This window comes from Meleagris gallopavo, chromosome 1 (assembly GCF_000146605.3).
Source record: "Meleagris gallopavo isolate NT-WF06-2002-E0010 breed Aviagen turkey brand Nicholas breeding stock chromosome 1, Turkey_5.1, whole genome shotgun sequence".
Classification (NCBI taxonomy): domain Eukaryota; kingdom Metazoa; phylum Chordata; class Aves; order Galliformes; family Phasianidae; genus Meleagris; species Meleagris gallopavo.
In genome coordinates, this window is record NC_015011.2 from 89,549,940 (window position 1) to 89,565,749 (window position 15,810).

The window sequence follows — 15,810 nt, forward strand, 5'->3', positions numbered from 1 at the left end:
TGTTTCTTATGGTTGTAACCAGTTGGGAGGTCACAGATTCCTGGTTTTGTGCGGGTCTCCAGCATTGTGGCAGTACATCTTACATGTGCTTACAAGCGCTGTGCTGAACGTCCTTCACATCCCAACCTTCATCTAAACTGCAGTCCTGAGGGAGGTCCCATCACCTTTAGGAGCGACCTCCCTGCCACTTCGGGCTCCATCCTGTTGGGGAGGAGTGGGGGCAGTTACTCATGGCTGTTCTAGGAAAGTGACAAAGGAAGCAGAGGAGTCACCAGTTAACGCAGCCATCACTCAGGAAAAGTTTTCAGTCACCGTCACACATGACTTGGCAACTTGGATGGGCATATTTCTCAGATTCCACAGAGACGCCCTAAAGATACTGTCAAAGAGGAAAAAAAAACAACACAGAAAGACAAACTTCCCCTTCTCATTGAGACAGCTGGGGATTATCCAGATCTTTTCTTGCAATTCTGAGAAATAATGCACCCAGCAACAGTTCATTTTTTGTTTGTTTTAATCCAAAAGCACATCACTAAAAATGGTTTAAAAATACTATACAGAGTTGTTTCCATTTCTCAGGTTGCTGAGCTTCATTGGCTAAAAATACAAAACCAGAAAACCCTTTCCACTTGTACTCAATCCTTTTCCTCTAAAACCAAACTATTTTAACACCCTAATTTGTTTTCTGTGCCCACAGTGGCACATAGTTGCATATTGCTCTAGGAGCTTCACTGGTACCACTGATAGTTACATCCCTGCTCCTGGAATGGGCAGTGCTGCTGAGGTCTCTGAGTGCATATGTGTTGTGAGTGTACTTGGAACTTCTTGACAGTGTTTTCTTCTCTGATCCAAAATGACTACAGAGCAAACTACGAGCCGTTGTTATTGTTCCCTTCCATTAATGTGTTGTTTCCTAAGACATGACTGAGGCCACTTTGTAAGCGAGGGAGCTCACCAGAGATGCAGAGGCCACCCCTGAATCCCATGCTGCTGCCACCACTGCTGTTTCAGCCAGAGGGAGCAGTCTGCTCCCCTGCACTCCAACAGGCTTAGGCATCCAGATGGCAGGAAGGCCAAGACCTGCGTTCTGCTGACAGACGGCCACTGACACCCAAAGGATACATCTGGGACAGTGGCTGCCCTGCTCAGGCAGACATTCTGCAGCACAGAAGGAGCAGTGTTCCCAAAGCAAGTGACTCACAACTGCAGAGGACCAGAGAGGTTAGGAAGCAGCACAGCGTAGCTCTGTGCTACTCAAAAACTTGTTTTAATGCAAGGCTTTGACACTACAGTAAGTAGGAGAAACGAAGCCTGTCTGGATGCCAGAGAACACACTGCTTCCTCCCAGATCTCTCTCAGCTCATAAAAGATAGAGAGTTTTGGAAATTGTATTCCTTCCTGCAGTCGGCATAAAAACACTTAGCACAAACAACCTATGACTGAACTTAAGATAAACAACGTGAGGAGTAGCTGCCTCTGTGTGACTTGAAGGCATTCCCTCAACCAGACTGAGAGAATGGGAGCCTAACAGCTGGGTGTAAGAAAAGGGAATGCTGAACTGAGCAGAGGTGTCACCAGCCTTAAAATGAAAAGCCTTAGAAAGATTACAGAAGAGAATTAGAGCAGAAAATCTATGAATATGTAGAAAAAAAAAGAACAGCTCAATCTACCTCTGTGTAATATTTTCTCCAGGTTCTTAAGGGTCCCAGGAAGTCTGGCCAGCAGACTGCTGAGACCTTGATAACACAGCCTCAGTTTTGCGTGGCCGTGCATGGATCCAGCTCATTGCCCCACAGTGAAGGCAGTTTTATCTCAGCTGCTTGACTGTCTGCTACTCAGGCCAAGCACTGCAGCAGTGCTATCATCACCAGCCATTCCCTCGTGAGGTAGGTAATTTACCTGTGCAAGGATAATTTGTCCTTTTAATGTCCCATCAAAGTCTGCCATCGACCTTAAAAACTTGACCTAAACATCACAAACCTAAGCTCTGAGCTATCTAAAAAGGTTACCTCAAATCCCAGTACCTGCTCCTGTCAGTGAACACCTAATATCCCAAGTGCTATCACACAGATGAGAAAACACTGACCACTGCCAAAAATGGACATGTATCTCCCAGCTGAGCATAGCAAACACTACCTTGTCATGAGTACAGAGGACTTGCCAAAAGGTCCAGTAAAACGAACAGCAAGGCATCTCATTGACTGAATGGGATTTAGGATCATTCTGTGACAAGGAAGTAACAAAATCCCAAATGACTGTGGCTGTGGGCAGCCTGTTCTGGTGGTTGGTGACCCTGCACATAGCAGGGGGGTTAAAACTAGATTATCATTGTGGTCCTTTTCAACCCAGGCCATTCTATGATTCTGCAACAACACTCGTCCAGGCACAAGCATAACGAGCCCAGCAAACAGCCATAGTCCAACCCTCAACTTACTGTCTTTATGGCAACAGTAGACCTGGGTCCCAGTGCATGGGAATAATTTTAAAGTTAGTCTATTGGTGCTCTCTGCAGTTTTAGTGTAAAGAATAATAAATCTGAGAGAACCAGAAAGAAGACACACCCATCTTCAGATTTCCAGAGAGATCAGTTTGAGCTGAAGAGAAAAGCAGAGAAGTCTCTACAGTTCCGTTTTTAACCATTCAGAAGTGATCTCACTGTAGTTCTTCCTCCTTTTCACTTTGTAAGTCAAGGTTTGGGAATATTCTGACAACAGATGCTCCCAGTAGCAAGAGACATCCTCCATCTGCAAGTGTTCAGTGATGAATCGGCGTCCCCTAGAGACACACAAGGCACAATCAGAACCAATTTCCAGTTCCTACAAGAGTCTTTGGTTTTGTTTCATATGCATATCAACTTTCACTCTTCTGTTGTTTTTGTTTTTGTTTTTTCCAAATGAGAAACAACGTGCATTGCTCCATAGCGTCTATTTCGATTTCACAATCTTCATTCACTCTTATGGCTCTGACACTTGCACTGCTTTTGTTATCCTCAAGATGGTATTTGTTATCTGGGATAATAAATATCAACTTTTACATATCAGATGCAGCCTAAGCGGCAGTGCTACGTGCTGCTTCAGAAGGCAGCCTCTGCTATCCTGGGTATATAATGGTTTTAATGCAGACACAGCTCCCAGGGGCCAACTCACTTCATACTGAGACAAAAGCTCCTAACATCTGATAGCTTTCAGTGGGGTTCCTGACACAGGGCACATGTGAACCGAAGACCTAAACACGTAGTCTCCAGGTCCCTCCGCTTGTTATAAGGTCTCGAAAACTCCCACTGTTATTGCAGAAGGAAAATATACTTAACCCTATTAATACTAGGCTGCCTTTGATAGGTAACCTCTTCAAAAGCTGCGTAAGAAAATGTTTTGGAAGAAGAATGCTTGACAAACAGAAAGGACACACAACTTACCTCTCCGCAATTTCTTGTGCTATGTTGTCATTTTCCTTTGCAAACTGCAACAGCTCCCTAAAATGCAGACAAAAAATGCTATGAAACAACTAGCTTAGTGGGGAACTACAACTCAACTTAGCTAAACTATTGCAGAGGATGAGATTAAGGATTTAGAGCTGAGCAAGGATTTCAGAGCACAGAAGAATCTCATCATTCATATTTGTTCCGTATCAGTCCTGGACAGCATGCTGAAATCCAGGAGCTAACACATTTCCAGCCCAGTAATATGTTCTTCTTCCTCTTATCTGTGTTTCTGTGCTCGCTTGCAGAGATATTTAAGCACCTAATGCCTGCTGATTTCAGTGAGGGTGAGAGACCTATGTACCCCAGTGAAACCACATTCTGTAAGAAATACAAGCAAATGGTTCTCTGGATACGATAATAAAGCAAAAAAAACGTGACCTCCAAGAGCCTTTGTCTGATGCATAGGAGCAGAGGCTCTTCTTGGTGTAAGCCACCTTCCCAAACAGAGCAGTGTTGCCTTGTGCCACGCACTGTCCCACTGAGCATAGCTAGGGTCACACACCTGACATCAGAGAGGTCTGATTTGACTGGGATGTAGTGGACCCAGGGCTTCAGCTGCTGATAGAAGAACTCCAACCACTCTTCTCCAACGTGAAAGACGAGTGAACCACACAGGAAGAGGTGTTTCAACCGGAAACTGGCGGCCACTCCCCGGAAATTAAACAGATACCTTTAAAAGGTGAAGCAAAGAGGTTACACCTGGCATTTTGTGAGGAAATATCCAAAGAAACCAGACTCTGAGTACTGATAAGGTTTTCTCACTGGTCCATAGCATGAGTAAACTGAAGTTGAAGATGCTCTAGGTGAGTTTCTGGTGCTGAACAAAATGTAGGGGGGAAATCTAGGAGAAAGACCTGCCTTTGGCAAACCAAAGGAGGCTTCACCAACCACTGCCTAAAAGGCATGGAATGTCACACCTTGGACGCTATTTCTGTGGCTCTACACTACTGACAAAAGAATCTGTTCCCATGAGGAGCTTTTCCCCGATTTTATTGTCTTGAATGAGCTTTTTTGTCCATTGTTCTGCTTTTCCATATCTATTCAGCCTTTTCTTTTCTTTTCTTTTCTTTTCTTTTCTTTTCTTTTCCTTTCTTTTTTTTTATCTTCTGCTTTAATCTGAAGCTAATTGTTTCGCATTAACTCGGGAATGCAACCCTAGGAGGTTAAACAGACTAGCAGAAAACAGATGGACTTTGCAGATAACAAAGAATCAACAATCTTGTTTGCAGTATTTTCTGCCAAGTTAGTAAAGTGGGCTTGACTGGGGGTGATTTCTCTTAGCAAAATGCATCTCAGAGACATGTTTGGTTGTTTGTTTCCTTGCTTTTTCAAACCCACATTTCTCCAATTATATGGAAAGCTGTTTTTCCTGTGGGTAAAACCCCTCAGTACATGGAACTAATCTTTGAAGTCAAACATTTTGGGCTGGGGGAAGGGAGCTCTTCCTTTAACATAGCTGTTTTGGGTGAGATGGGGATATAGCTAAACTTGGTTCAACAGTAAGTGAAAGGAATTAAATCTGAAATTAACTTGCACTCTTTGTATTATCTAGGAGCTCAAGGCAGGGATAAGGAGCATACTGTACTAGGAACTGAACAATCATATTAGAGACAGAACAAGAATAGTGGTCTAGAAGTAAGAAAATAACTCTGTCCAGCTTTAGCCACAGCTCCCACCATCCGTGACTGTAACAGAAATGCTAAATCATGTCTTGAAGCACTGATTGAGCACCTGGTGGGAAGGCAGGGCCAACCCAGGGGAGCTCAGGTGCAAGCAATGCAGCTGAGGAAGGGGTGGAGCCAGGATCCAGCTCTTTCCAGACTTCATTTAAGGGCTGGCAGTGAAGATCCCTACCTACTAGAGGTTTTAAGGTAAACAGTTTTTGTTTCTTTATTTCTGCGTCCATAATTTCTGTATGTGGACTTGTTCTCATTTGCTGCAGCCTGGAATGTGTAACTCTGCAATTACGACTGTACTTTCCATCACATTACAGTGACATCAGCTAATTCACCGAGGGCTGCTCTCGGACAGACCCATATAGCACCTACATGGAAAGAAGCAGGTGAGACATTCTTGTTGACCCTACTAGTCTCTGCCTCTCACAGCCCACAGCTAGAAGTGTGGCTTCAGAGTTAGGCAATCTGACTACAGTTCTTTTTGTAGCTGCGTTTTTCCACTGACAAACGGAAGTCAGTAACATCACAGGACTGCTTTGGGGTTAGTCATCCAGAACAGACTCTATGGAGTCTGTGTGCTTCTGCTGATAAAGACTATTGATAATTATTACTGGGGCTGAGACAAAACGGTGAGATGTCTTAGCTCATACTGTATGAAGGGCTTACAAACCATCAGGAGTTTGGGGAAGCCTATGTGTAACAGAAGGGAGAAATCTGGGCAACAGTTTAGTGAAAAATCAAATGAGACAAGTCAGTCACGTTTGCACAAAAACACACATTCAGCCAAATGACTGAGTTCTTAAAAGAGCAGACTTTAGCTGGTAGATTTGCAACTATAGGATTTTAAACCAGAAGAAAAATCAAAACATCAAGCATAAAAGTAAATACAAACTAAGTCTATATTTTTACACAGAAAGCCACATAAGTATTACACCAAAAATCCCTCCCTAAAATAGTTAAAACATAAAATCCTCTGTAAATCAAAACCACATTCTCCAAGACAACATAGAAAGTATGAATCAGTATTATATCTGCTCAATCACATTTCGGGTTCTCTCTTTTAATGTATACATCCAATGGCAACATTTGTCCCAGTATGCATATGAAGACACAGCTCCTTAGTTCTTCATGTCTTTAAAGATAGTAAAGCTATTACTGTAGCACACACGCATACATGCATGCACACAACAATGGAATATACAGATTGGAAAAGAAATAGAAAGAAAAGCATCTGGTAAGCCCTACTGACTTAGAAACAAACAAAAAGAAAAAATGCTCCTCTCCCCTCAAAAAAATAACCAAAAAACCATAAAAATAAATGCATTTTCTAACTGTGTGCTTATTGGCAGTCAAAGATCTTTCCTAAAAGCATTTTATTTCCCCTGATGTGATAGAGGAAAGCTGGCACTGACAAAGGCCATGCTATGCTCCCTAATTTTCAGCTCCTATATGCCTGTTCACGAGCTCCCTTGTCTGCATGGAGCTGGTTGCTGGATTAGATCTTAAAAAGAGACAATACATCGTGCAAGCAAGGAAAGAAATAACCCATAGCCCTTAAACAACTTTACTCTTCAGAAACTCTTACTTGTATTTGCAGTGATCAACCAGTGGTATTTCCTTTGCAGGAGGCTTCCCCAAGGTATCCTTTAAGAGAACATAAAAAAATCTGTAAGTTTTTTACATCGATTTCAAGTTCATTTTCCTTCTCAGTTACAGATAAAGCTGAAGTCACAAAACCCCCATCCGTGCTGCTGAGGAAACTTTCCCCAGTGGGCTTTTAGAAGCATTATGAAGAACCAAGTCCCTTTCAAACAAGAAAAAAGTTACAGTAAATTGCCTGTAAACAAATGTCAAAGCAAACACATTAAATGATAAATTTTTAGTTGGCAGCCACAGAACTGAAAACAGCTTGGGACAATGGACTACGTGAAGCCAAGTGTAACTGGATTAGCCAAGACAGTCTGGAGAGAGCTGGACTGGGCACAAAGTATGGAACTAAAAAGTTACCAGCAACAGTTATCAGAATGTTATCAGCAGCAAGACAAAGAGATGGAGATGACAGAAAAAGGTTTAGAAAGACTGACAGCAATATGCAGGCAGCTTGAGGTTAGAAGGGGAAGAAGTTGGCTAATTTTTCAGGAATGGAAGAGGAGAGAACTGGCATTGATTCATTTTCTTATCTCTGTTGGCTTTCTTGAACAGAAAGCACAGATGGAGGAGAAAAGAAAAAAAAAAAAAAAAGGTTGGCCTGATGGGCTCTAGAGACTGCTTCCTTTCATCCACCAGAGAGCTGTGGCTATCAGTAGATTTACAAGCCTCCCTCCTGCTACAGGATCACTCATAACTCCCCAACAAGATGCATCTCAATCATTCAAAGCCACCTTTGTCTTCCCTTCTGGTCCTCACACTCGGAAGACAGACAACACCCACACACCTTCTCAGATTTCCAAGCCTGGTTTTTGGTGTACTCCGCATCAACGAGTTCTGGGTTTTCTCGGGACAGCAGAATGAGGGGATCTCTTTCGGAGCTCGTCCTGCACAAGAAACGCCACCAGTTATTGCCAGAACATTTCACCCAACACAACCACCCAAATACGGGACTCAAGACACAGCCTCTTTTTCAGGTTGATCTCAGTATGCCCCCAGAAAGCATCATTAAGTGCCAACCATCTAGTACATGTCTGCCCGATGGTATATTAGTAGGAGAAAAGATGCGAGGCCTAATTTCTTTCTTTCACTTATAGTAAATAGTTAATATTTAATAGTATTATTTAAGCAGTTCCCAGGACAAATTGGTAGAGATGTTGTTTCCTTTGGGCTTTATACTGATGAGTGCCAAATACTTTAACTACTTTCTAAGTCAGAGAGCTAGGAGATGCTAGACATGTTCAGCCTTGCTCCATCTCACACCAGTTTAAGCCCTTGCTGATAAACAAGGTCAAGACATCTGTCTCAGTTTCAGTTGGGATGGAATTGTTTGGAGTGTCTGGTACGATGCTGTGTTTTAGTTTGAGGAGAAAAACGATGCTGATAACACACTAATGTTTATAGTTGTTGCTGAGCATTGTTATACAGAGCCTTGGCCATGCTGGTTTCTTAGCAAAGAGCTGGGAGAGGATAAAACAAGGACAGCTGACCTAAACTGGCCAAAGGAATATTCCATACCATATGACATCATGCAGAAGGAGAGTTTTGAAGGGGGTGGGAGTTCATCTTGCTCTCTTCCACTCACTGGGGGGGGGCTAGCTGGGCATTTGTCAGTGGGTGATGAGCAATTGCTTGTGCATCACTTGTTATATACATTTGTACGCATATAAATAGTTGTAGCTATTATCCTTTTCTTCTTTTTGCTCATTAAGAAAGAAAGCAGCAAATCCATGACAACTTGAGAGCCGAAGAGGGACTTTTTATAAGGATATATAGTGCCAGGATGAGGGGAAATGGTTTTAAACTGGAAGAGGGTAGATTTAGACTAGATATTAGGAAGAAATTCTTTACTGTAAGGGTGGTGAGACACTGGAACAGGTTGCCCAGTAAGGTTGTGGATGCCCACACACTGAAGGCATGATAAGCTCACCTGGATCCTCGGAAATATCCTTTAGAGATTTTTTTCTTCCATGGCCATTTTTCTGCAGATCTGAAATATTATTTGTACATGGCAATAAATTATTTGATCGATCAATGAAACAGTGCTCTCATCAGTTTTCACAGCATGATCTTATTTTATTATTCTTCATTTTTGATGGAACTCACTTTCTTCATAACAGCAGAACAACCTCTCTGCTAGATCCAATGAAAGGTTTTCCAGTGAATACGGTAGTCAAGACAACATGATGTAGGCTACTTTTCAGAGCACCTTCCGGTGAAAGAAATAAATTATACACAGACACCCTTGTCAAACCTACACCTTTAAGGATATTAGCATTATCCTAAAGTTGTAATCCACTTATTACATTCTTGCTTTATTTTTCTGTCCTTTATCGACTGCAGATAGTACAAAATGAATACTTTCTGGCCATTGTCATTTCCCAATTAAAAAAAAACAAACAAACCTGATACTTTGGATATTTTACACAGGGGCTTATATATTTAACATGAAACTCACTTGGGGAAACAAACTGCGTTCTTCAAAATAACTATTCACATGCTTTATTTTTGCCAAAGCAATAGCCTACCTCTCCCTAGGGAACCCTTTGTTGAACATTTTTGTTGCACCTCAATCAATACGTGGGCATCCTGATCCCTGACATGACCTGTCCAGGTCAAGCTTTATATCTGCTTGTAATCCAGTGACATAAGTGGGGTTCACTGAGAAAGCAAGAATAAGTAAATACATCATTGGAGTGTATTAAATTATATTAGGCATCAGCTATGGACTAGTCCCTTCCTCTCAAAATCTTCAGATTTTGAGGAAGGAAACATTCAGCCTCACATTCTGACGCTAACTGATTGGCATCAAGCATGTTTTTTTTCCAGGTATGTTTCTATGTTCATTTGCTGTTAGATATTTTATTTGTCACTCTCCAGAGGAAATAGCCCCTTATTCTGCTAACAGTCAAAGATCTTGCCAGAAGAAAGACTCCTTGTCAGAAATATCTTCTGTCTTGCTGTCTTACCCTCGGCCAAGTAATTACTCTTGTTTTTTGGGAATGATTCCACATTTCTCTACTGCATAATACTCATGTGAAAGTGGACCTAAAGAAGGCTTTCCTTTACCCTTCAAGGAGTTTATACAAACCTTCTAGATCATCCCTGCAGTAAAAACAAACAAACAAAACAAAACAAAACAAAAACAGTAGGTGGAAAAAAATAAAATTATTTCCATGCGTCAAGGAAAATTTCTACAGGCAAGAAGTAACTCCTGCTTTATTGACAAACCTTGTCCCACTGAAAATGATAGCAATGAGGTCCTGATAGCATGAAGAATGTGAACACTTTGTCCTCTGTATTTCTTACAAAAGTGCTGGAAACAGAGCAGTTAATTATAACTTCTATTTACATCATCCAAGGTTTCCATGGAGAATTCTTATACAGCAGTTAGGCTGTATGCATCCAGCTAACGACAAGCAGCAGGACAGATCACCAGCCAACACACCTATGGCTTAGGACTTCAGTGTTCTTCTCAGAGCTACGTGGCTTTTACTGTGGCTTTTGTTTTCCATTAAGCCTTCCCCCCTTCATTTCCAAAACGTACCTTCTGAGGTCTTCTCTCATGAGGTCCCAGCGCCCTAAACCTGTTGGGTAAATTGGCCAAACAGCCGGTCCTCCTTCCCAAAATGTCCAGGCAGGATACATTATATCATTGTATTCAGCTGTCTGAAGAAAAAGGAGAGTAATATAAGAATAATATTTACTTCAGTTTATTGATTGAGCTCATCAGCAATAATGGCCCTTTGGGGAATTCGGAATGCTTTCCCTGTTCTATAAGCACCTATGAGAACTTCACGGTCACCGTGGCATAGCTGGGGTTCATATGAACACAACTCAACAGAGAAAAGCCGGTGTGTTTCAACATACACACTTGCCAGAGCGGGCCACTGGACAAGCTGAAGACCCTCTCCAACAAAAAGATTTTGAAAAGGCTATGTCTTGCTGCATGCCAACATGAACCTTTCGTGTTAGAAAACAACAAAGATCCATGATATAGCTGATCAGTAAATAACACCTGAGCTCCGTTCAACTTTCTAAAGTCTTCTGTCTATGCGTAGCTACAAATAAGTTCTACTGATCATAAGCTAAGAGGTATTATTTCCCCTGTGATACAAGCACTTATAAACTATTTGACATTTAAGTTTCCAGCAATTCAATTTATTCCAGCCTTCTCACCAACCACTTGACAATTCACCACAGCAAACATCCAGGTCATGTAAGAATTCCAGTTCCTCATTCCTATCTTAAGGCTTAAATCCTCATTTAATCAGAAGGAAAACCAGCAATTCAGTAAGACTAAATGCTTCCATGAACCCAGACTACAGGCTGCTTCTTTGCACTAATAATAAACTTTCTATCCAAATTATCCACCTGTCACCTGGAGATACTAGAGAGCCTCCAAGTCCACGAAGGTAGTCAGGAATCTGGCATACAAGACATATGAAAAGAAACTGAGGACTGGGTTTGTTCCTGTACAAGAAAAGGAGGCTTGGGGGAATCTAAATGCTGTCTTTTGTGACCTAATAGTAGCACCCAGAGAAGACAGAGGCAGACTCTTCAGAAGTGCACTGAGATAGACTAACTGGAAACAGATTATTATTACAAATAAAGAAATTCCAGTTTAATACTGGGAAGCATGTTTTTTCATTCTGATACAGAGCATGTGCCCAGAGGGACCGCTGACATCCAGTTCTTGAAAATGCTCACACAACAAACCAAGTGCTTGAATGTTAGTGCTTGCAATGCTGCACTGAAATTCTAGAGATAGTTTTAGGTTGCCTTTTAGGCAAAGGTTATGGATCATATTAGAGTTCAGACTATGTAAGCTGAAGACCTGGGTTTAGGGTAATTTAGCAGAAACAGAACAGGGTCTGACCAAGCAAGAAGAAATGATTTATTGCTTCTTTTTGCATCTTATGGTCTGTGGGCTTCAGCCAAGTATGAGGTCATGATCAGGACTGTAGAATTTGGGCATACTGGGAATACACTAAAACACAGCAAGATTTCCTGAAGTTAGAGTTGTAAGGATATTTCGTTGGCAAAGATAAGGCACTACCCTACAACAGATTTAACAATGGAGAAGTGAGAAAACATACAGGAGGGCTTTCCAGTGTGGGAAAAGGGAATCAGAAAGCAAATGTCTGCATGTCTGTCTGGCTCCGTGTGTGTGCATGTTTGGAAATGGAAAGAAGAATCCACAGGAAAGGGGTTCACAGGTGACAGCATTAATACAGAAAAAAACGATAAGAAACACTTATCTGTAGTCCAAAAAGAGAACTGAAATATTCATATCGACTTAGCTGGCTGATAATGAAAAATCCTTAACAGTGCTGACAAGCTATGGCTACAACTTTAACAGAGGCATTGTAGTAAATCACAGTGATGTTGGCACATATCCCGTCCAGCTGTGCATCATTCCACTGTGGTAGATGTACTTTTTTTGACCTGAAAGAGGAGCTAATGAGGAGAAAAGCTGTTCTATTAAATAAATCTGCAAGTCTGTCTACTAGAAAACTGGAAGCAGAAAGAAGCATAAAGAATAAAAAAGAACAATTTTGACACACAGGAAATCTGCGGGGAACCATCCTCAAAAATATGTTACCAAGAGAAAAGAGGACATGCATGTTTCAGAAATGCTGAGCTTTTAAAGGTGTGCATACCTTACTGAAGGAGAAGACTGGGATAATGGGTTTCATCCACTTGGGGACCTGGGGGTAGTCTCTCACATTAATCACCATTTCCATGTCAGGGAGGCGGTTGATGATCTCATGAATGAAATGCTCAACTCCACTGCATCTGTGGAGAAATGACACATCTCACAAAGAGCCATAAGGAGAAGGAAGAATCATTGAGTGTCTTGTGGGTATCTCTATGCACAGGAGCAGAAGAAACAGAAAGCCTGAGCCATACCACAGTGCAGGCTGGAACTGCCCATAGCAGCCTTCAAGCCCCAGTACAGTACAGACACCCGTGTAGCAACACACCCAGTTAAACCTGACTTGATCTGCATCTTTCTCTGGGATCCCACAATCAACTAGCGCTTGTATACAGAAGTGCAACAATGACACTTACTTCTTGCCTACATTCAGATATAATTTCCTAGGCTCCTGTCCTGATAAGGAATCCAGACCTTGAAATGACATACCATTATGCTCAGTGACTTCCAACTTGGCAGGGTTGGAAGTACTGGAAGTATTCTCATGTCCAAGGTATGGAGACAGGATCTTCTGTGTGGCTCTTACCTTGCAGGGAACATGCAGTCATGTTCACGGTACAGCTTGTTCTTAATGATTTGGTAGTGCGTCCCGAGCTTCCGGCTCACCACGTCTGATATTGTCTCTTTGGAAATGCCACTTCGAAAAGGAGCCAGGTCCTGTTTCCAGACACTGAAACAAAACAATTAGCTATCATTAGGTACATCAGGGGAATGCTGCACATTAAATTACTACAGCATACGTGAGAGGTTTCTAGATACAACAAGCTCTATGTGGCTTCCAGCTCTGCTACATGTGGCATAACAGGATTCGACTTAAGTCACTTGAAACAGCCACTACTCTGAGACTCCAAAGTCCCAGCTTTGCTCTATGATGATCTATGTGTTGTTTGCCTGAACAGAAAACCCAGCACCGGACTCTCAAACTAAATCAATGTGATTCACTGTAGTCATTCTTCCAAAAACCAAACAGGCCTCAAACACCCTGACAGGTTATGATAAAAGCTGAAAGCCTTTCAGTTCACTTAAACTTTAGAGTGCTGAAGTTTGTGTTCTGGATTTCCAACAATGATGGGTCACACCAAGGCCAAATTCCTCACTAAACATTATGCTATTCTAACATTAAAAAAAAGAAAGTAATAGTCTAGTCACAAGGATTACTGGGTAATGCTGCATACAGTGAAAGCTAGTCCAGAAGAACAAGCCTATGTAGAGTGTATTCCGTGGTATCTGCACGTCATTGGTGAGCTTCTAGAATGCACTATAAAAACATAAACCTAACCAATATGTCAAAATACAGACACAGAATGCAGTTTATATATAGTCTAAAGGCCCTCACATCCAACTGCTTGGAGCAGCTAACAATTCCTCTCAGACTGTACAGTCATGGAGAGTTCCCCTCTACTTTTTAGTAAGACACTGCATTAATGGCTTGGTTTAATGCAACACTGCACAGACCCATCTGAAGGGGCTGAATCAAACATGAGGGTGATCAAACACTGGCAAAGACTGCCCAGAGAGGTTATGGAGTCTCTGGTCTGATTAGACCGGTCTTGTTTGCTCCAGGTGGCCCTGCTTGAACAGGGAGGTTGGACTTCCTGATCTCAAAAGGTCCCCTCCTACTTCAATGCTTCTGTTATTCTGTATCAGACTGAAAAATGTAAACTACATAAAGAATTGTTACAGGCCAACAAAGTATATAAGCAGGGATGAAATGTAACAAGTTGGAGAACAGGAAGAAAGTTAAAGAGTTCTATAGCACATTCACATTGCTGTTTGCTGCCTTTTTATTGTCTCTAACAAGCTAGACTTGCAGTCCTTGGCCACCCAGACAGAGTAAATCTGACACAAGTAGAATCTGTTATCTAAGGAAAAGGATTGACTTTCACTGTTCTGCTGCACATTTGCATATCTCCAGATCAGCTATCAAAATGAACAGAATTTCTTAGTGTCATACAGTGTAGATACTGTATTATCTTTCTGGATTCTTTAGTAATGCCTGTCACTGTAGAATACAAGTGTTCCCTGGCAAGTACCACACAGCAGCATGCCAAATGAATCCGTGTTCTGTAATGATCCTTAAACTATTTTAAAATATTTTGCAAGTATTTATTTCCTTCAATTCTAAAAGTCCATCAGAAAAACTTGTTAGCAACAAACATTGTACAGAGAGAGAATGCAGAGTGGATTTCTAATACAGAAATATCATCAGCTGTGTATGGAATTATTGTGTGATTATGTATGAGATGCTGACTCAGTTATGTTGTTCAGTCAGAGAGGACAACAAGGAAGGTGGTCAATCTGCACGTGGACACAACTTGTGCTGGAACTATGGAAGTTTCACACAATGCTATTAATAAACTCCTTTTTGTATGGCTGCAGATGTGCTACTTTAGAGCCCAAATATTCTACAACTAACTCCTGTCCTCCTGCAATTATGGCCATAGTCCTGTCCAGTAAAAAAGAAACCAATCTCTTACCTTTGGTGGCAGCTACAATTCTCCTTTACACATGGCTTATAGACTTCTACAGCTCTGATAATTTGATCAGTTATTGCTTTCCATTTGGCATCTGAAATACACAGAAAAGGCAAAGGAGTTAATTCATTAAACAACCAGAGCAACCAGCAGAAACTGAGCAGCACTTCTGCTCCAGCTGGTGGCAGGGCAATAGCAAGGCACCATGATCCTGGGGCACACTTCAGCCCACACAGCTGAACTAGAGTGTGCCTCACACCGACCGTGCCCCTGCTGATGGAATCCTGACCCTTCAGCCCACTGACACTGCCTGCTGAGCAGTGACATCGGTTCCTTTAGCATAGGCTTGCTGCCTGCAGGCTCTGAAACCAAATTGGGCTCCCTGAGCACACATTAGAGAACCACAACTGTTGTGCTTGAGCTTGAGCTAGCTGCATCCCGCTACGTAACTACAAGGAACTGCTGGACTTTCCCCTGATCTCTGAAATGACTTTCTTGCTACAGTAAAGTGATGAAGGCAGAGAGAAAGAACAAATTCCAGTTTTCCCCAGCTGACAGATGGGAGCCATTCACATCGCTACCTCTGTACGTGTGAGGGGATGCGCCGACAGTGAGCACAACTCAGGAGATGACATCCTTCACCGGGGCACCCTGCCCACCGCCAACTGAGGGAAGGGGAAGGAAGGCCAGGGACCCAGCTGTGTCCACCGCCGGGCCACCAGGTGCAGGTTGAGGGGGCGCTGGATCTGGCAGCCCCTCCCTATAAAAGGCAACCGGGGAGAGCCAGCCTCTTCCCCGCCCTCAGGGCGCGTG

The 15,810-nt window shown here is 42.3% G+C and overlaps 1 protein-coding gene across 1 annotated transcript in view; it reads right to left on the minus strand.

The window, feature by feature from the left end:
* Positions 1-496: 496 nt before the first annotated feature.
* The window catches only part of POGLUT1 (protein O-glucosyltransferase 1), a 16,293-nt gene continuing 979 nt past the window's right edge, over positions 497-15,810 (minus strand). Inside the window, exons 2-11 of the mRNA XM_031555471.1 lie at positions 15,001-15,330; positions 13,050-13,193; positions 12,468-12,603; positions 10,352-10,473; positions 8,735-8,794; positions 7,592-7,691; positions 6,743-6,801; positions 3,984-4,151; positions 3,416-3,472; positions 497-2,775 (exon numbers count right to left, since the gene is read on the minus strand). Of these exons, the coding sequence (XP_031411331.1) occupies positions 2,619-2,775; positions 3,416-3,472; positions 3,984-4,151; positions 6,743-6,801; positions 7,592-7,691; positions 8,735-8,794; positions 10,352-10,473; positions 12,468-12,603; positions 13,050-13,193; positions 15,001-15,330 (1,333 nt within the window). The 3' untranslated portion in view covers positions 497-2,618. The remainder of the gene's footprint in view (positions 2,776-3,415; positions 3,473-3,983; positions 4,152-6,742; positions 6,802-7,591; positions 7,692-8,734; positions 8,795-10,351; positions 10,474-12,467; positions 12,604-13,049; positions 13,194-15,000; positions 15,331-15,810) is intronic.